This window comes from Rhinoderma darwinii, chromosome 12 (genome assembly GCF_050947455.1).
Source record: "Rhinoderma darwinii isolate aRhiDar2 chromosome 12, aRhiDar2.hap1, whole genome shotgun sequence".
Taxonomy (NCBI): Eukaryota; Metazoa; Chordata; class Amphibia; order Anura; family Rhinodermatidae; genus Rhinoderma; species Rhinoderma darwinii.
The window spans coordinates 743,834-766,251 of NC_134698.1; the positions used below are offsets into that span (position 1 = coordinate 743,834).

A 22,418-nucleotide genomic window follows, 5' to 3' on the forward strand; every position below is an offset into this window, starting at 1 on the left:
GGGATATAACGAGGATGGGGGGTGAGGGGTGCGGGGATATAACGAGGATGGGGGGTGAGGGGTGCGGGGGATATAACGAGGATGGGGGGTGCGGGGGGGGATATAACGAGGATGGGGGGTGAGGGGTGCGGGGGATATAACGAGGATGGGGGGTGCGGGGGGGGATATAACGAGGATGGAGGGTGAGGGGTGCGGGGGGGATATAACGAGGATGGGGGGTGCGGGGGGGGATATAACGAGGATGGGGGGTGCGGGGGGGATATAACGAGGATGGGGGGTGAGGGGTGCGGGGGATATAACGCAGTGAGGGTAATATAAAAGTTAGTACTACACTTCCCGGCATGCTGTGCGCTGAGAGGAAGTCGCGCTGATTGGGTGACGCGCACGGCCAATGGGAGCGGTGGTTATTGGAGTGTAGGTCTACAGTGACAATACGGCAAGATGGTGCTGGAGAGTACTATGGTCTGGTAAGTACCGGGAGAAGGCGGGTGGGTCACCGGTTTAGGCGAGAGATGTGGATGAGTAGTGGAGAGTTCAGCTCCGGCGGGAGGGACGGGGCTAATTCCGGGTCACCAGGAGACGGTCAGACGAAATCCCTGAGTCACTCTCCGCCGAGTGAAAGATTATGGGGCAGTAGTGGCAGTCGGGGTCAGTATTGTTGCTATGGAGATTGTCTGTACCGGGGAGAAGTTCTGTCCACAGCGGCCAATCAGAGAGCGGCTGACATTGTGTATTACGGGTCAGAAAACATAACAAGTGTTCTGATTGGCTGCTGTGTGTGATGGCACTGATTGTGTTAGGGCAGTTTTATTAATGGGGAGCCCCCTCCTTACACCAGCTCTACGAGGGGGGGGTCTCCTCTGGGGGGGGTCACTCTGTCTCCTCTGAGGGGGGTTCACTCTGTCTCCTCTGAGGGGGGGGTCACTCTGTCTCCTCTGAGGGGGGGGGGTCACTCTGTCTCCTCTGAGGGGGGGGGGGGTCACTCTGTCTCCTCTGAGGGGGGGGGGGGGGTCACTCTGTCTCCTCTGAGGGGGGGGGGTCACTCTGTCTCCTCTGAGGGGGGGGGGGTCACTGTCTCCTCTGAGGGGGGGGGTCACTGTCTCCTCTGAGGGGGGGGGGTCACTCTGTCTCCTCTGAGGGGGAGGGGCCACTCTGTCTCCTCTGAGGGGGGGGGGGTCACTCTGTCTCCTCTGAGGGGGGGGGTCACTCTGTCTCCTCTGAGGGGGGGGGGGTCACTCTGTCTCCTCTGAGGGGGGGGGGGTCACTCTGTCTCCTCTGAGGGGGGGGGGTCACTCTGTCTCCTCTGAGGGGGGGGGGTCACTCTGTCTCCTCTGAGGGGGGGGGGGTCACTCTGTCTCCTCTGAGGGGGGGGGGTCACTCTGTCTCCTCTGAGGGGGGGGGGTCACTCTGTCTCCTCTGAGGGGGGGGGGGTCACTCTGTCTCCTCTGAGGGGGGGGGGGTCACTCTGTCTCCTCTGAGGGGGGGGGGTCACTGTCTCCTCTGAGGGGGGGGGGGGGTCACTGTCTCCTCTGAGGGGGGGGGGGTCACTCTGTCTCCTCTGAGGGGGGGGGGTCACTCTGTCTCCTCTGTGGGGGAGGGGCCACTCTGTCTCCTCTGAGGGGGGGGGGGGGTCACTCTGTCTCCTCTGAGGGGGGGGGGGTCACTCTGTCTCCTCTGAGGGGGGGGGGGTCACTCTGTCTCCTCTGAGGGGGGGGGGGTCACTCTGTCTCCTCTGAGGGGGGGGTCACTCTGTCTCCTCTGAGGGGGGGGGGTCACTCTGTCTCCTCTGAGGGGGGGGGGGGTCACTCTGTCTCCTCTGAGGGGGGGGGGTCACTCTGTCTCCTCTGAGGGGGGGGGGTCACTCTGTCTCCTCTGGGGGGGGTCATCCGCTGGGTGGGGGGGTCTCTTCGCTGCCCCCGTTGTCAGGGTCTTTACGTCTGGCTCTTGTTTTGCAGCGTGGATAACAGTGAATATATGAGAAATGGCGACTTCCTCCCAACGCGGCTCCAGGCCCAGCAGGACGCGGTGAACATTGTGTGTCACTCCAAGACCCGCAGCAACCCGGAGAACAACGTGGGACTCATCACCTTAGCCAAGTACGTGCCGGCCCCGCCACGGTTCCTTCCCCGTCTGTATATACTGGGGGAGGGGTGCTGCTGATAGGTCTGTATATACCGGGGGAGGGGTGCTGCTGCTGATAGGTCTGTATATACCGGGGGAGGGGTGCTGCTGGTAGGTCTGTATATAGCGGGGGAGGGGTGCTGCTGCTGATAGGTCTGTATATAGCGGGGGAGGCGTGCTGCTGATATGTCTGTATATACCGGGGGAGGGGTGCTGCCGATATGTCTGTATATAGCGGGGGAGGGGTGCTGCTGATAGGTCTGTATATACCGGGGGAGGGGTGCTGCTGATATGTCTGTATATACCGGGGGAGGGGTGCTGCTGCTGATAGGACTGTGTATATCGGTGTTGCCCTCAGTCCCTTCTCTCTGCTGGTTAGGGTGGGGGTTGTAGTCATCCTCTTCTCTTGTAGTAACTGCGAGGTCCTGACCACTCTCACACCGGACACGGGCAGAATCCTCTCCAAGCTTCACTCCGTGCAGCCGGTCGGCACGATCAGCTTCTGCACGGGAATCCGCATCGCACACGTGAGTCCCGTGGGGTGGGGTGGGGGCCGGGCTGCGGCCGTCTGGTGGTCACCCCCTGATTGTGGCTCTTCTCTTTCCAGCTGTCACTCAAACACCGTCAGGGGAAGAACCATAAAATGAGGATCATCGCCTTCGTGGGCAGCCCGGTGGAGGACAACGAGAAAGACGTAAGTTACCCCGGCACCTTCATGGGCTACTGCTCTCCGTTATCAGCTTGTGTGCCCTTATTATGAGGTGATGGCCGCCAGACTGCGCTCGCCCGGAGATCCCGGACTGTTGGTGGGTTGTATCTGGGGGTCCTGAGCTGTTTATATCGATGGTAATACCCCCTCCCCCTCTTTCCTGCAGTTGGTGAAGATGGCAAAGCGGCTGAAGAAGGAGAAGGTCAGCGTAGACATCATCAACTTTGGGGAGGAGGTGAGTGTTTGGGGGACAGGAGTCTTCTTGGGGGGGTTCATGTGCATTGAGGGTTAATATTGGATCTGCCCCTCCCCCTCCAGGAATCCAATACAGAGAAGCTGACCGCGTTCATCAACACGCTGAACGGGAAGGATGGGACAGGGTCGCACCTGGTCACCGTCCCCCCGGGGCCCAGCCTGGCAGATGCCCTCATCAGCTCCCCCATCCTGGCAGGAGAAGGTGGCGCCATGCTAGGACTAGGCGCCAGTGACTTTGAGTTTGGGGTTGATCCCAGCGCGGACCCAGAATTGGCTCTGGTGAGTGTCAGGCCCATGCCCGGTTTGTGCGCTATTACCCGGGGGACGTCCTGTGACCCTTGTGTGTGCCCGTAGGCTCTGCGCGTGTCCATGGAGGAGCAGAGGCAGCGGCAGGAGGAGGAGGCCAGGCGGGCGGCCGCTGCGTCTGCTGCTGAGGCTGGGATATCCTCTACAGCTGGAGACGGTGAGGATGAGGGGTGCCGGGGGTGGTCTGGCTGAGCCCCCGCTGACTCTGCCGTTTATGTCATCAGATTCAGATGAGGCGCTGCTCAAGATGACGATCGGGCAGCAGGAAGGAGGCCGCAGCGGACTGCCAGACTTCAGCAGCATGACGGAGGACGAGCAGATCGCGTACGCCATGCAGATGTCCCTACAAGGAGCCGGTACGTGGGGCAGGGGGGTACACGCTGCTGGTAATGTATAGCCCCTTACCCCAGCATCTCCTGCTTCTCCCCTCCCCCACCTGCCGCCGGGGGGCAGGATTAACTCTTTGTATGTTAGAGGATGTGACCGCTCTCTCTTCCTGCAGAGTTTGGTCAGGCAGAATCAGCGGATCTGGACAGCAGCGCCATGGAGATCCCAGAACCCGCAAAGGTAACACCCCTCCCCCGCTCTACAGCTCATAAAGTGTCAGCTCCTGAGTCCAGAACCTCACCCCTCTCTCACCCACAGGAGGAGGACGACTATGATGTCATGCAGGACCCCGAATTCCTGCAAAGTGTTCTAGAGAACTTACCAGGCGTGGACCCCAACAACGAGGCCATCCGCAACGCCATGGGGTCTCTGGCCTCCCAAGCCTCAAAAGACAGCAAGAAAGACAAGAAGGAGGAGGAGAAGAAATAACGGGGGACCCTGGGATTGTGGGGTGTCCTGTGTGACCTAGTAATGAATAATTGGGTGGCCGCCTCCATAGAGCAGGGATTTTAGGGGTGGCGAGGTTTACCGGATGGAGGCAGCCGCTCCCCAGGCGTGTGTAAGATTGGGGCCCCTCTGACACTGGCGTCTCCCTGCTCCTTCCCAGGGTACGGCAGGGGTGGGGGTAGTGTGTATACGGGAGCTGTAGGATGTGGGCGTGTCAGACGGGTCATGTGTTCTGCCGTCATATGTATCAGACAACCTTCAAGATGACGTCACAAATAAAACCTTATATATCAAAGCAGGCCTCGCCTCGTGGAATTCTGGGAGTTTATTATATTACTGAGACCATAGAGTTACTATACAGAGGAGCGCTGCTGACAAGCAGCCTGTACATCACGTGAGAGGTTGTCACGGCCCCGCCCCCTGTTACTGATGTTACTCACACCGTATATATATCTTTCAGGGCGCGGCCAGGTCTTATAATGCACAGCGATCACTCTGGACCGATGGTGGCGTCTAAATGCTGGCTCAAGGCGTCAGTTGTAGGTTCACCCACAGGCAAACAATTCTCTGACCCACTTGATTGTAGATCATACCAAATAGGACAGTTTATCAACTGCTAAAGTAAGGGCGTAGTCTGTCGCCAAGTGCCCGTGTCCTAAGTAGGAAACACAGTCCAAGAATTGAGAAGAGACACATTCGGTCTATTCATGGGGGTGATATTCGCTCTCTACAGTTCTGCAATCTAGACCTTGGTCTGCTGCAGGAGGAGGCCCGCTGGATCCTCAGTCCAGGGGGTGTAAATGAGGGGTTTACCTTTCTCTGACCCTGTGTAATTAGGTCTCTGTACCTGTTCTTACTTATGAGTAGCGCCACTTGGTGGCCACGGGAGATGTGCTGTCCGGGAGATCTTTCATATGTCACAGAGGCAGCTATTGGTCCCGTCATCCTCACTGCGTGACTCTGCGTGCTGATAAGTGGACACCAGTGCCGCGTTCTCGTTCTGCTGTGGCACTTGGCACCAGTATGGTAATTCATGCTTTGCGATCTCCATATAAAGCAATACTGACATGGCGGGTCACACTTGCCTGCGGCACAGCCGTGGAGTTCGTTGTCTCCTTCGGTATTCGTGTTTACTTTCCCGCACGCGCTCCAGCGGGATTCCCTTCCTGACTGATTCTATCTTCCTATAGTGAACTATTGCGCACGTGCCGCTGTGCTATGTCTGTGAGACTGTCTCCCCGCGGCGGTTTATAGCGCATGCGCCACCACGCTGTGTCCTATCGGCCCGTCCATGTGGAGTTCGCTGTTTGTCCCGTCGCCTGTCCATCACTGTTGCGGGGGCTCGACCCTCCATGTCGGCTTCTATTGGCCACTACATTAATAAGGTGACAGCTGTGGCCAATCCTTCCTGCATATAACAGAGAATTCCGCGGCGCGCCGTCACTGGCCCCGATACCCCTGAAGACGCTGCATCTGCAGTGAAACATGTCGGGGGGGCTTCTATGAAATGTTAACTTGTTGCTGCTGATCTCTGATACCGCTGATCCTTGATTCTGACTCTCGCTGGCACTTTACATTGGTTACTGGCACACGTTGCACTATGCTGGTCACTCTCTTGCTTGTAGCCGTTGCCGGCAGGCAGTTATGTCTAGTTCTCTGGTATAGCGAGCAGGGCAGCCCGCTGTAATAACATGGCGTGCTATATAGGCTCCTACTCGCCTCACATTATCCCTCCATGTTCTTACACCTCATCTACTGCCCCCTATACTTCACACATTGTATTACCACTAGTATATTACACACCCATACACCACATGCCACGCCCCTCAAGGCTAGTGGGAGGGGCTATGATTATGTCATGCACCTCATCACTCTCCTTCAGCAGCATTTCTGACCTGTCCCTGTCCTGTTGGGAACGGGTTTTTCCCTGGCCATTATGTAAGTATGGCCCTCTCTGTGTGAGAGGTTGTCACGGCCCCGCCCCCTGTTACTGAGATGAAATTTATTTAACTTTTCCCACATGAATTCACCGGCAATATCTCCCATGGTAAATGTGAGGCAGACGAGGCCCAATAGACAAGGTCTCTCGTGACCCTATTATGGCTGCATTTTAGGGTCTGTATTACGAGCACCACACCTGGACCCCCCCTCCCAATTCCTCTGAATGATGTTGGATCACCATGTGGGGGGATAAAGCTGCGGTATATAAGGCTTCCAGAATGACGTGCTTTATTGATGTTGTACAGGGACAGGTGCGTTACTAGTCATACTACAGCTGAGCACTGACACCTCGCGGGCGGATCTATCCCAGGTGTCATGGCGGGTGTATAATACGCAGGTAGAGGTGAAGTCCGAGCCAGGGTTTTCTCACGGTGGTGTCCGTTATCTCCTGGGTGCAGGGGGGTCAGGCAGCAAGACTGGTGTGCCCTCTGCTGGAAGCTGGAAGAACAGCAGCTGTTAGTTCTGTATAAGGAATGCTAATGGGATATCATGAAAGGACAGCGGACGGGACGTCTCCTCCAGACTGGATCCTGCACTCATGTATTATATGAGGAGCGATGGGACCCACAACTCACTAATATGGGGTGACCCTAAATTCACCAGCTGTATATGGGGTCACCAGCGCTACAGCAATAATATTACATGAACATAAACCATATACAGCGGTCTGGAGATTACAGGACCCCATATACAGCGGTCTGGAGATTACAGGACCCCATATGCAGCGGTCTGGAAATTACAGGACCCCATATACAGCGGTCTGGGGATTAGAGGACCCCATATACAGCGGTCTGGAGATTACAGGACCCCATATACAGCGGTCTGGAGATTACAGGACCCCATATACAGCAGTCTGGGGTGGAGGATTTGGGGGATCGGGTACATACATCTAGTGTGATTTCGTGTTAATGAATTGTCTTCCTCACAGGTGTAAATTAGGCCCCAATGCAGAATCTGTAACAGCCCCCTCCCCTCTCCCATTACCACTATTATGTGCCGTTTGTCATACTGGTGTCTTCTGATGTGGACCCGGGGGCTGGAGTACTACCCCTGCACCCCCTGTCAGCCGCCATGATCCAGTCTGGAGAACTCTTCATATTTCTTGTCCTTTCATCATCCCCTCCCCCTCTACTCACCTGGGACGGGGCTCAGCAGGTAGGTGGGTTTGTTGTTGCACAGCAGGGTGACCAGACTTCCTAAAGATCCCACTCCCACCACCTGCACGTCCAGTGACAGGCCCAGGGTGACGTTCCTCTAGATGGGGGAGAAGAGGATGATGAGAGTAGTAGTGTGTAGTCCAGTGATTGTCAGCTCTGTGATAATTACCAGCACGGCCTGGAAGTAGATCTCCAGCTCCTGACAGGAGGGAAGGCTCTCGGTGGCGTCCATTCTCCGGGCCACACAACCCTCAGGCTGCCCATGGTAGACCATCAGGTGCTGCGGAGACACGGGGCGCTGTGTGAGTACATCTCCCTCATTACACCCCCCTCCCCTACACTCACATTTTTGAGGTCACAGGTGATTCCGGGCACTGTTCCCTGGTCACTGATCTCGCTGAACGCCAGCAGGAGAGACGCCTCATTCTGCACATTCAGCTGGGGGGGCAGGTAGCCCGACGCATCTCTCTGTAGACAGACCGGACAATGAGGCACCAACGCCACGTCCGAGCATCAATACATAGATTATATCTACATAGAAGGCGGAATAATAGTCACCGAGCACGAGAGACAGCACTAAATAACACAGATATAGCAGAGCAATGCATTATAAGATGGGACTGCAGTAAAATACATGATGGTCACCACTAGTAACTGTGATCCTCTCCAATACTGCCCCCTGTGGTCACCACTAGTAACTGTGATCTCCTCCAATACTGCCCCCTGTGGTCACCACTAGTAACTGTGATCCCTCCAATACTGCCCTCTGTGGTCACCACTAGTAACTGTGATCTCCTCCAATACTGCCCCCTGTGGTCACCACTAGTAACTGTGATCTCCTCCAATACTGCCCCCTGTGGTCACCACTAGTAACTGTGATCTCCTCCAATACTGCCCCCTGTGGTCACCACTAGTAACTGTGATCTCCTCCAATACTGCCCCCTGTGGTCACCACTAGTAACTGTGATCCCCTCCAATACTACCCCCTGTGCTCCCCACTAGTAACTGTGATCTCCTCCACTACTGCCCCCTGTGGTCACCACTAGTAACTGTGATCTCCTCTAATACTGCCCCCTGTGGTCACCACTAGTAACTGATCCCTCCAAAACTGCCCCCTGTGCTCCCCACTAGTGACTGTGATCTCCTCCAATACTGCCCCCTGTGCTCCTCACTAGTAACTGTGATCCCCTCTTATACTGCCCCCTGTGCTCCCCACTAGTAACTGTGATCCCCTCTTATACTGCCCCCTGTGCTCCCCACTAGTAACTGTTATCCTCCCTAATACTGCCCCCTGTGGTCACCACTAGTAACTGTGATCCCCTCTTACACTGCCCCCTGTGGTCACCACTAGTAACTGATCCCTCCAATACTGCCCCCTGTGGTCACCACTAGTAACTGTGATCTCCTCCAATACTGCCCCCTGTGGTCACCACTAGTAACTGTTATACTCCCTAATACTGCCCCCTGTGGTCACCACTGGTAACTGTGATCCTTCCAATACTGCCCCCTGTGGTCACCACTAGTAACTGTTATCCTCCCTAATACTGTCCCCTGTGGTCACCACTAGTAACTGTGATCCTCTCTAATACTGCCCCCTGTGGTCACCACTAGTAACTGTTATCCTCCCTAATACTGCCCCCTGTGGTCACCACTAGTAACTGTGATCCCCTCCAATACTGCCCCCTGTGGTCCCGACTAGTAACTGTGATCCCTCCAATACTGCCCCCTGTGGTCACCACTAGTAACTGTGATCTTCTCCAATACTGCCCCCTGTGGTCACCACTAGTAACTGTGACCTCCTCCAATACTGCCCCCTGTGCTCACCACTAGTAACTGTGATCCCTCCAATACTGCCCCCTGTGCTCACCACTAGTAACTGTGATCTCCTCCAATACTGCCCCCTGTGGTCACCACTAGTAACTGTGACCTCCTCCAATACTGCCCCCTGTGCTCACCACTAGTAACTGTGATCTCCTCCAATACTGCCCCCTGTGGTCACTATTAGTAACTGTGATCTCCTCTAATACTGCCCCCTGTGGTCACCACTAGTAACTGTGACCTCCTCCAATACTGCCCCCTGTGGTCACCACTAGTAACTGTGACCTCCTCCAATACTGCCCCCTGTGGTCACCACTAGTAACTGTGACCTCCTCCAATACTGCCCCCTGTGGTCACCACTAGTAACTGTGATCTCCTCCAATACTGCCCCCTGTGCTCACCACTAGTAACTGATCTCCTCCAATACTGCCCGCTGTGGTCACCACTAGTATCTGTGATCTCCTCCAATACTGCCCCCTGTGCTCACCACTAGTAACTGATCTCCTCCAATACTGCCCGCTGTGGTCACCACTAGTATCTGTGATCTCCCTAATACTGCCCCCTTTGCTCCCCACTAGTAACTGTGATCTCCTCCAATACTGCCCCCTGTGGTCACCACTAGTAATTGTGATCCCTCCAATACTGCCCCCTGTGGTCACCACTAGTAACTGTGATCTCCTCCAATACTGCCCCCTGTGGTCACCACTAGTAACTGTGATCTCCTCCAATACTGCCCCCTGTGGTCACCACTAGTATCTGTGATCTCCTCCCTAATACTGCCCCCTTTGCTCCCCACTAGTAACTGTGATCTCCTCCAATACTGCCCCCTGTGGTCACCACTAGTAACTGTGATCTCCTCCAGTACTGCCCCCTTTGCTCCCCACTAGTAACTGTGATCTCCTCCAATACTGCCCCCTGTGGTCACCACTAGTAACTGTGATCCCTCCAATACTGCCCCCTGTGGTCACCACTAGTAACTGTGATCTCCTCCAATACTGCCCCCTGTGGTCACCACTAGTAACTGTGATCTCCTCCAATACTGCCCCCTGTGGTCACCACTAGTATCTGTGATCTCCTCCCTAATACTGCCCCCTTTGCTCCCCACTAGTAACTGTGATCTCCTCCAATACTGCCCCCTGTGGTCACCACTAGTAACTGTGATCACCTCCAATACTGCCCCCTGTGGTCACCACTAGTAGCTGGAGGGACAGTGCAGTCTTGTCCCATGCAGTATGAGGAAGGCTCCTTGTAGGTGGACATGTTGCATGGTGTTTTTGATATGGAATAATATTTTGGAGATGATGCTGTTGTCAATTCACATTTTCTGAATATATGCAGCTCTGGAGGTGACTGGAGTATCAGATGTAACAGGTGGATCTCTGAGCCTATAATGACACTACACTGAACCCCTCATTTCTCTTCCGGTGTAGACAGGAGCCGCCATGTTGATAGATTGGAGAGTTGGTGGGCGACTTACCTGGCTGCAGTGGACCCTCCCCAGGTAGGTGGCCAGCAGAACTCCCAGGACACTGATAGCCAAGGCAGTCACCGCACCGATGGTCATTATTAGCAGCTTACGGCCTGAGGGGGGAGGGGGAGCCGGGAACTCCAAGCCAACTGGGAATGACTGGAAAACACAACGTAGTCATTGATTGTGGGGCATCGCCGTCTTGGAGGGCACAGAGTGTTATCTGCAGGGTATGTGGGGCCTAAAGGGGAGTGTGTCAGAAGATAAAGGTGCTGGTCCAAGCAGATCCTCATCCTATAGAAGCTCCTCAGGGGCGTGGCCTGAGATATAACTGCTGGGATACAGCCCCCTCCTGTGATGGGAAGAGCCTGGGGCCACAGATAAGGGCCTGGCATGTATACTGAGGATCAGTGCGGCCGGTGTGATATAATGTTATAATTACCACCAGGATAATATGGGCTGATATAAAGTGTAAGACTGGATATAACGTGAGGGACAGGACCTCACCCGATGCCATGAAGAAATATACAAGAGCCGTGTGAGGCCTCCTGTCGTGGTACTTACATATGTGGGGGTCTTCAGCTGGACTCTGGGGGGCCAGGACTCTGTGGTCTTCTCCTCACTGGACATGGTGGTGTATGTGCTGATGGGGATATGAGACAGGTAAATCACGGGTGACGGTTATATAGGGAGATATCCCTCCGTACCAGCCCCCCTCCCACCATTACTGACCAATTGGCATCTAGGTTCCTGCCAGGTGAACTAGGAGGGGCTGGAGCTCAGATGGGGGGTAGGGTGTGCCGTTTACCTGTAAATTCATTACCTGTCCTTCATTCATAGGTATATGACAGAATGTGACACGGGTAAGGCTGGGGCATCACCACGCCACATAGGACCCACCCTGGTTATAGTAAAGGACTCTCCTGGATGTATCTCCTGTCCCCACCCCCACAGTATGCAGCCCCCCTGCCCGCTAATACACAATAGTGTGCCTGGTCATGCCAGGATCCGGATACCTGAGCCCCAGGACTGTCCCTCACACAAGGCGCCACTGTTCTAGCTGAGATGAATGGAGTCCACTGTCAGGGTGTCACACAGCAATAATGAAGTATCAGCTCTTCTGCCAAGTGGCAGAACCTACACCACCCCCCCCCTGCTTACAATATTCTGCTCTGATGGTCCCTCTACTGTCTGCACCACAGTGTCCAGGGCTGAAGGAGTTAATGAACGCTAGAGATCACTTTTACCCCATCACTGAGCTGAACCAGAACATCTTACCCCCCCCCCCTCCAGAGACCCCGCTGGTCAGGACATCATGTGATCAGCCCTTTATCCAGAACCTGAGACAGCGCGAGAGGCTGCGCCAGGAACAAAGGATGAACGGCAGCATTGTCCTGTCTATAGAGTCACCTGATCACTGGACCGGGCAGGGAAGGGTTAATCAGCACACTTCCTGCAATATGTGTAATATGCTAGATGTATGTGCGGAGCCCTATATCCAGCCCGGAGGACCACCAGACACTGCACACGATATATATACCCCTGACCACCAGGGAGCACACACTGTATATACCCCTGACCACCAGGGACCACACACTGTATATACCCCTGACCACCAGACACTGCACACGATATATATACCCCTGACCACCAGGGAGCACACACTGTATATACCCCTGACCACCAGGGACCACACACTGTATATACCCCTGACCACCAGACACTGCACACGATATATATACCCCTGACCACCAGGGAGCACACACTGTATATACCCCTGACCACCAGGGACCACACACTGTATATACCCCTGACCACCAGACACTGCACACGATATATATACCCCTGACCACCAGGGAGCACACACTGTATATACCCCTGACCACCAGGGAGCATACACTGTATATACCCCTGACCACCAGGAACCACACACTGTATATACTCCTGACCACCAGAGACCACACACTGTATATACCCCTGACCACCAGGGAGCACACACTGTATATACCCTGACCACCAGGGAGCACACACTGTATATACCCCTCCCTGACCACCAGGAACCACACACTGTATATACCCCTGACTACCAGACACTGCACACGATATATACTCCTGACCACCAGGGAGCACACACTGTATGCACCCCTGACCACCAGGGAGCACACACTGTATATACCCTGACCACCAGGGAGCACACACTGTATATACCCCTCCCTGACCACCAGGAACCACACACTGTATATACCCCTGACCACCAGGAACCACACACTGTATATACCCCTGACCACCAGACACTGCACACGATATATACTCCTGACCACCAGAGACCACACACTGTATATACCCCTGACCACCAGGGAGCACACACTGTATATACCCTGACCACCAGGGAGCACACACTGTATATACCCCTCCCTGACCACCAGGAACCACACACTGTATATACCCCTGACCACCAGACACTGCACACGATATATACTCCTGACCACCAGGGAGCACACACTGTATGCACCTCTGACCACCAGGGAGCACACACTGTATATACCCTGACCACCAGGGAGCACACACTGTATATACCCCTGACCACCAGGAACCACACACTGTATATACCCCTGACCACCAGACACTGCACACAATATATACCCCTGACCACCAGTGACCACACACTGTATATACCCCTGACCACACACTGTATATACTCCTGACCACCAGACACTGCACACACTGTATATACCCCTGACCACACACTGTATATACTCCTGACCACCAGAGACCACACACTGTATATACCCCTGACCACACACTGTATATACCCTGACCACCAGGGAGCACACACTGTATATACCCCTGACCACCAGGAACCACACACTGTATATACCCCTGACCACCAGACACTGCACACAATATATACCCCTGACCACCAGTGACCACACACTGTATATACCCCTGACCACACACTGTATATACTCCTGACCACCAGACACTGCACACGATATATATACCCCTGACCACCAGGGAGCACACACTGTATGCACCCCTGACCACCAGGGAGCACACACTGTATATACCCGACCACACACTGTATATACCCTGACCACCAGGGAGCACACACTGTATATACCCCTGACCACCAGACACTGCACACGATATATATACCCCTGACCACCAGGGAGCAGACACTGTATGTACCCCTGACCACCAGGGAGCATACACTGTATATACCCCTGACCACCAGGAACCACACACTGTATATACTCCTGACCACCAGAGACCACACACTGTATATACCCCTGACCACCAGGGAGCACACACTGTATATACCCTGACCACCAGGGAGCACACACTGTATATACCCCTCCCTGACCACCAGGAACCACACACTGTATATACCCCTGACTACCAGACACTGCACACGATATATACTCCTGACCACCAGGGAGCACACACTGTATGCACCCCTGACCACCAGGGAGCACACACTGTATATACCCTGACCACCAGGGAGCACACACTGTATATACCCCTCCCTGACCACCAGGAACCACACACTGTATATACCCCTGACCACCAGGGAGCACACACTGTATATACCCCTGACCACCAGACACTGCACACGATATATACTCCTGACCACCAGAGACCACACACTGTATATACCCCTGACCACCAGGGCACACACTGTATATACCCTGACCACCAGGGAGCACACACTGTATATACCCCTCCCTGACCACCAGGAACCACACACTGTATATACCCCTGACCACCAGACACTGCACACAATATATACCCCTGACCACCAGTGACCACACACTGTATATACCCCTGACCACACACTGTATATACTCCTGACCACCAGACACTGCACACGATATATATACCCCTGACCACCAGGGAGCACACACTGTATGCACCCCTGACCACCAGGGAGCACACACTGTATATACCCGACCACACACTGTATATACCCTGACCACCAGGGAGCACACACTGTATATACCCCTGACCACCAGACACTGCACACGATATATATACCCCTGACCACCAGGGAGCAGACACTGTATGTACCCCTGACCACCAGGGAGCATACACTGTATATACCCCTGACCACCAGGAACCACACACTGTATATACTCCTGACCACCAGAGACCACACACTGTATATACCCCTGACCACCAGGGAGCACACACTGTATATACCCTGACCACCAGGGAGCACACACTGTATATACCCCTCCCTGACCACCAGGAACCACACACTGTATATACCCCTGACTACCAGACACTGCACACGATATATACTCCTGACCACCAGGGAGCACACACTGTATGCACCCCTGACCACCAGGGAGCACACACTGTATATACCCTGACCACCAGGGAGCACACACTGTATATACCCCTCCCTGACCACCAGGAACCACACACTGTATATACCCCTGACCACCAGGGAGCACACACTGTATATACCCCTGACCACCAGACACTGCACACGATATATACTCCTGACCACCAGAGACCACACACTGTATATACCCCTGACCACCAGGGCACACACTGTATATACCCTGACCACCAGGGAGCACACACTGTATATACCCCTCCCTGACCACCAGGAACCACACACTGTATATACCCCTGACCACCAGACACTGCACACAATATATACCCCTGACCACCAGTGACCACACACTGTATATACCCCTGACCACACACTGTATATACTCCTGACCACCAGACACTGCACACACTGTATATACCCCTGACCACACACTGTATATACTCCTGACCACCAGAGACCACACACTGTATATACCCCTGACCACACACTGTATATACCCTGACCACCAGGGAGCACACACTGTATATACCCCTGACCACCAGGAACCACACACTGTATATACCCCTGACCACCAGACACTGCACACAATATATACCCCTGACCACCAGTGACCACACACTGTATATACCCCTGACCACACACTGTATATACTCCTGACCACCAGACACTGCACACGATATATATACCCCTGACCACCAGGGAGCACACACTGTATGCACCCCTGACCACCAGGGAGCACACACTGTATATACCCCTGACCACACACTGTATATACCCTGACCACCAGGGAGCACACACTGTATATACCCCTGACCACCAGACACTGCACACGATATATATACCCCTGACCACCAGGGAGCACACACTGTATGCACCCCTGACCACCAAGGAGCACACACTGTATATACCCCTGACCACACACTGTATATACCCTGACCACCAGGGAGCACACACTGTATATACTCTGACCACCAGGGAGCACACACTGTATATACCCCTGACCACCAGGAACCACACACTGTATATACCCCTGACCACCAAGGAGCACACACTGTATATACCCCTGACCACCAGGGAGCACACACTGTATATACCCCTGACCACACACTGTATATACCCTGACCACCAGGGAGCACAAACTGTATATACCCCTGACCACCAGGAACCACACACTGTATATACCCCTGACCACCAGGGAGCACACACTGTATATACCCCTGACCACCAGAGACCACACACTGTATATACTCCTGACCACCAGAGACCACACACTGTATATACTCCTGACCACCAGGGAGCAGACACTGTATGTACCCCTGACCACCAGAGACCACACACTGTATATACCCCTGACCACCAGAGACCACACACTGTATATACCCCTGACCACCAGAGACCACACACTGTATATACCCCTGACACCACGGAGCACACACACTGTATATACCCCTGAACACCAGCGACCACACACTGCATATACTCCTGACCACCAGACACTGCACACGCTATATATACTCCTGACCACCAGCGACCACACACTGTATATACTCCTGACCACCAGAGAGCACACACTGTATATACTCCTGACCACCAGGGAGCACACACTGTATATACCCCTGACCACCAGGGACCACACACTGTATATACTCCTGACCACCAGAGACCACACACTGTATATACCCCTGACCACACACTGTATATACCCTGACCACCAGGGAGCACACACTGTATATACCCCTGACCACCAGGAACCACACACTGTATATACCCCTGACCACCAGACACTGCACACAATATATACCCCTGACCACCAGTGAGCACACACTGTATATACCCCTGACCACACACTGTATATACTCCTGACCACCAGACACTGCACACGATATATATACCCCTGACCACCAGGGAGCACACACTGTATGCACCCCTGACCACCAGGGAGCACACACTGTATATACCCCTGACCACACACTGTATATACCCTGACCACCAGGGAGCACACACTGTATATACCCCTGACCACCAGACACTGCACACGATATATATACCCCTGACCACCAGGGAGCACACACTGTATGCACCCCTGACCACCAGGGAGCACACACTGTATATACCCCTGACCACACACTGTATATACCCTGACCACCAGGGAGCACACACTGTATATACTCTGACCACCAGGGAGCACACACTGTATATACCCCTGACCACCAGGAACCACACACTGTATATACCCCTGACCACCAAGGAGCACACTGTATATACCCCTGACCACCAGGGAGCACACACTGTATATACCCCTGACCACACACTGTATATACCCTGACCACCAGGGAGCACACACTGTATATACCCCTGACCACCAGGAACCACACACTGTATATACCCCTGACCACCAGGGAGCACACACTGTATATACCCCTGACCACCAGAGACCACACACTGTATATACTCCTGACCACCAGAGACCACACACTGTATATACTCCTGACCACCAGAGACCACACACTGTATATACTCCTGACCACCAGGGAGCAGACACTGTATGTACCCCTGACCACCAGAGACCACACACTGTATATACCCCTGACCACCAGAGACCACACACTGTATATACCCCTGACCACCAGAGACCACACACTGTATATACCCCTGACACCACGGAGCACACACACTGTATATACCCCTGAACACCAGCGACCACACACTGCATATACTCCTGACCACCAGACACTGCACACGCTATATATACTCCTGACCACCAGCGACCACACACTGTATATACTCCTGACCACCAGAGAGCACACACTGTATATACTCCTGACCACCAGGGAGCACACACTGTATATACCCCTGACCACCAGGGACCACACACTGTATATACTCCTGACCACCAGAGACCACACACTGTATATACCCCTGACCACACACTGTATATACCCTGACCACCAGGGAGCACACACTGTATATACCCCTGACCACCAGGAACCACACACTGTATATACCCCTGACCACCAGACACTGCACACAATATATACCCCTGACCACCAGTGAGCACACACTGTATATACCCCTGACCACACACTGTATATACTCCTGACCACCAGACACTGCACACGATATATATACCCCTGACCACCAGGGAGCACACACTGTATGCACCCCTGACCACCAGGGAGCACACACTGTATATACCCCTGACCACACACTGTATATACCCTGACCACCAGGGAGCACACACTGTATATACCCCTGACCACCAGACACTGCACACGATATATATACCCCTGACCACCAGGGAGCACACACTGTATGCACCCCTGACCACCAGGGAGCACACACTGTATATACCCCTGACCACACACTGTATATACCCTGACCACCAGGGAGCACACACTGTATATACTCTGACCACCAGGGAGCACACACTGTATATACCCCTGACCACCAGGAACCACACACTGTATATACCCCTGACCACCAAGGAGCACACTGTATATACCCCTGACCACCAGGGAGCACACACTGTATATACCCCTGACCACACACTGTATATACCCTGACCACCAGGGAGCACACACTGTATATACCCCTGACCACCAGGAACCACACACTGTATATACCCCTGACCACCAGGGAGCACACACTGTATATACCCCTGACCACCAGAGACCACACACTGTATATACTCCTGACCACCAGAGACCACACACTGTATATACTCCTGACCACCAGAGACCACACACTGTATATACTCCTGACCACCAGGGAGCAGACACTGTATGTACCCCTGACCACCAGAGACGACACTGTATATACCCCTGACCACCAGAGACCACACACTGTATATACCCCTGACCACCAGAGACCACACACTGTATATACCCCTGACACCACGGAGCACACACACTGTATATACCCCTGAACACCAGCGACCACACACTGCATATACTCCTGACCACCAGACACTGCACACGCTATATATACTCCTGACCACCAGCGACCACACACTGTATATACTCCTGACCACCAGGGAGCACACACTGTATATACCCCTGACCACCAGGGACCACACACTGTATATACTCCTGACCACCAGAGACCACACTCTGTATATACCCGACCACACACTGTATATACCCTGACCACCAGGGAGCACACACTGTATATACCCCTGACCACGCACTCAGTGAAGGCCCGGAGGAGGGGGGGCAGTCAGTGAAGGGCCGGAGGAGGGGGGGGGCAGTCAGTGAAGGGCCGGAGGAGGGGGGGGCAGTCAGTGAAGGGCCGGAGGAGGGGGGGGGCAGTCAGTGAAGGGCCGGAGGAGGGGGGGCAGTCAGTGAAGGGCCGGAGGAGGGGGGGGGCAGTCAGTGAAGGGCCGGAGGAGGGGGGGGCAGTCAGTGAAGGGCTGGAGGAGGGGGGGGGCAGTCAGTGAAGGGCCGGAGGAGGGGGGGCAGTCAGTGAAGGGCCGGAAGAGGGGGGGGCAGTCAGTGAAGAGCCGGAGGAGGGGGGGCAGTCAGTGAAGGGCCGGAGGAGGGGGGGGGCAGTCAGTGAAGGGCCGGAGGAGGGGGGGCATTCAGTGAAGGGCCGGAGGAGGGGGGGGCAGTCAGTGAAGGGCCGGAGGAGGGGGGGAGGGCAGTCAGTGAAGGGCCGGAGGAGGGGGGGCAGTCAGTGAAGGGTCGGAGGAGGGGGGGGGGCAGTCAGTGAAGGGTCGGAGGAGGGGGGGGGGGCAGTCAGTGAAGGGCCGGAGGAGGGGGGGGGGCTGTCAGTGAAGGGCCGGAGGGGGGCAGTCAGTGAAGGGCCGGAGGAGGGGGGGGCAGTCAGTGAAGGGCCGGAGGAGGGGGGGGTCAGTCAGTGAAGGGCCGGAGGCGGGGGGGCAGTCAGTGAAGGGCCGGAGGAGGGGGGGGCAGTCAGTGAAGGGCCGGAGGAGGGGGGGGCAGTCAGTGAAGGGTCGGGGGGGGGCAGTCAGTGGAGGGCAGGGGGGGGCAGTCAGTGAAGGGTCGGGGGGGGGGTAGTCAGTGAAGGGCCGGGGGGGGCAGTCAGTGAAGGGCCGGGGGGGGGCAGTCAGTGAAGGGCCGGGGGGGGGCAGTCAGTGAAGGGCCGGGGGGGGCAGTCAGTGAAGGGCCGGGGGGGGGCAGTCAGTGAAGGGCCGTAGGAGGGGGGGGGGCAGTCAGTGAAGGGCAGGGGGGAGGCAGTCAGTGAAGGGCCGGAGGAGGGGGGGCAGTCAGTGAAGGGCAGGGGGGGAGGCAGTCAGTGAAGGGCAGGGGGGGAGGCAGTCAGTGAAGGGCCGGGGGGGGGCAGTCAGTGAAGGGCCGGAGGAGGGGGGGGGCAGTCAGTGAAGGGCCGGGGGGAGGCAGTCAGTGAAGGGCCGGGGGGGGGCAGTCAGTGAAGGGCCGGGGGGGGGGCAGTCAGTGGGGGCCGGAGGAGGGGGGGGCAGTCAGTGAAGGGCCGGAGGAGGGGGGCAGTCAGTGAAGGGCCGGAGGAGGGGGGGCAGTCAGTGAAGGGCCGGAGGAGGGGGGGCAGTCAGTGAAGGGCCGGAGGAGGGGGGGCAGTCAGTGAAGGGCCGGAGGAGGGGGGGCAGTCAGTGAAGGGCCGGAGGAGGGGGGGCAGTCAGTGAAGGGCCGGGGGGGGCAGTCAGTGAAGGGCCTGGGGGGCAGTCAGTGAAGGGCCGGGGGGGGGGCAGTGAAGGGCCGGGGGGGGGGCAGTCAGTGAAGGGCCGGGGGGGGGGCAGTCAGTGAAGGGCCGGGGGGGGGCAGTCAGTGGGGGCCGGAGGAGGGGGGGCAGTCAGTGAGAGGCCGGAGGAGGGGGGGGCAGTCAGTGAAGGGCCGGGGGGGGCAGTCAGTGAAGGGCAGGGGGGGGGCAGTCAGTGAAGGGCCGGGGGGGGCAGTCAGTGGGGGCCGGAGGAGGGGGGGCAGTCAGTGAAGGGCCGGAGGAGGGGGGGCAGTCAGTGAAGGGCCGGGGGGGGGGGCAGTCAGTGAAGGGCCGGGGGGGGCAGTCAGTGGGGGCCGGAGGAGGGGGGGCAGTCAGTGAGAGGCCGGAGGAGGGGGGGGCAGTCAGTGAAGGGCCGGGGGGGGCAGTCAGTGAAGGGCAGGGGGGGGGGGGCAGTCAGTGAAGGGCCGGGGGGGGCAGTCAGTGGGGGCCGGAGGAGGGGGGGGCAGTCAGTGAGAGGCCGAAGGAGGGGGGGGCACTCAGTGGGGGGGGGCACTCAGTGAAGGGCAGGAGGCAGTCAGTGAGGGGCTGGAGGAGGGGGGCAGTCAGGGAGGGAGGCACAATGGCCGCTGCTGTCATCAACTCAACGCATTATTTATTACTTTGTTTTACCAGTCACTGTCCACTCTAAACTGCTGTCAATAAAGTTTATACACAAGGAAAAAAAAGCAGCTGCGGAATCACGTGGTCATTTTGAGCAGCGGAAAGTAGGACGAACATAAGAGTGATGGGTAGTTCAACCAATGGAGTTCACCTAAGCGGTAACCATCCAATCAGGTGGCGCAAAGATGGGCGGACTATCGCTTCTGCTGACTGATGCAATTTTCAACCACGCACGGTAGGCGGAGCACGAGGACTGGCAGATTGGTATCCAATAGAATTGCAGTTTACGGACGCTGGAGGCGGGCAATTCTGTGAGTGACAAGCTGGTCAGCCAGTAGCGCAGCGAGGTGGCTGGACCGGCTGCTGCGGGTGGTAACAGTTGCTCGGAGAAGCAGGAAGCGGATGTACAGCCTGGCGCTCGGTTCACTAACGTAACGGCGTCGCCAGGACCTGGGCCAGGGGACAATACTCTGTCAACAGCACCCAGGAAACCCAGGTAAGGAGCTCCTCGCAGTTTGGCTCTGGAGCGGAAGCGTAGGTGCGGCAATGATGTTTTCCGCAGGGGCGGGGTTATAGAGGGATCCCCAATGGTGGAGTCTGGTATAAGTGTCACTTGAGGGTTAGGTGATATGATCGTCAGGGGAGGAGCCTTGTGTTAGGTCAGGTGATTAGTTCGGGGAGGAGTCTAATGTTGGGTTCCTCAGGGGCGGAGTCTGCTAGAAGTAAAGAGGTGGAGACTGACATGATAACACAGTTGTGGATAATACTTGCAGGGGGTGGAGCTGTGAGATTAGACATATTCTGGGGAGGGGCCTAGTCACTATTATAAGGGAGACCCCGTAACTTCACAGAGATATATCCAGAGCGTCCGGGACGTCTCCTATGACCCTGTATGTTATATATATATATATATATACACTTGCAATAATCCTACTGATGTGGTCTTCAGCAGATTAAGGGGTATTCCCAGAATCCATGGGTAGGTGATAATTTTATGATCACTGGGGCCCCCCGATTGTAAGAATTGGAGTCCTGAATCCCCGGTTCCTCCTCCCTGCACCGCCACAGGGGGAGGAGCTTGTATGGAGCAGCGGC

General features: G+C 55.7%; 3 protein-coding genes across 3 annotated transcripts in view; 2 read left to right on the forward strand and 1 right to left on the reverse strand.

Moving 5' to 3' along the window:
* Positions 1-360: 360 nt before the first annotated feature.
* On the forward strand, positions 361-4,520 carry PSMD4 (proteasome 26S subunit ubiquitin receptor, non-ATPase 4). Its single transcript, XM_075843328.1, has 10 exons — positions 361-467; positions 1,956-2,096; positions 2,534-2,648; positions 2,729-2,815; positions 2,997-3,065; positions 3,149-3,364; positions 3,440-3,548; positions 3,616-3,747; positions 3,894-3,958; positions 4,037-4,520. The coding sequence occupies exons 1-10, from the start codon at positions 442-444 to the stop codon at positions 4,205-4,207; spliced, it is 1,131 nt and encodes a 376-aa protein (XP_075699443.1). The 5' UTR covers positions 361-441; the 3' UTR covers positions 4,208-4,520.
* A 1,913-nt stretch (positions 4,521-6,433) lies between these two features.
* LOC142664790 (uncharacterized) lies at positions 6,434-21,408 on the reverse strand. Its single transcript, XM_075844118.1, has 7 exons — positions 21,323-21,408; positions 11,234-11,312; positions 10,679-10,828; positions 7,729-7,851; positions 7,553-7,663; positions 7,363-7,480; positions 6,434-6,664 (listed from the first exon to the last, which is right to left on the reverse strand). Exons 2-7 carry the CDS (start codon positions 11,297-11,299, stop codon positions 6,630-6,632), a joined length of 603 nt encoding a protein of 200 aa, XP_075700233.1. The 5' UTR covers positions 11,300-11,312; positions 21,323-21,408; the 3' UTR covers positions 6,434-6,629.
* A 252-nt stretch (positions 21,409-21,660) lies between these two features.
* ZNF687 (zinc finger protein 687) overlaps positions 21,661-22,418 on the forward strand; it is a 31,024-nt gene continuing 30,266 nt past the window's right edge. Inside the window, exon 1 of the mRNA XM_075844116.1 lies at positions 21,661-21,819. The gene's annotated coding sequence lies outside the window, so the exon portion shown is untranslated. The remainder of the gene's footprint in view (positions 21,820-22,418) is intronic.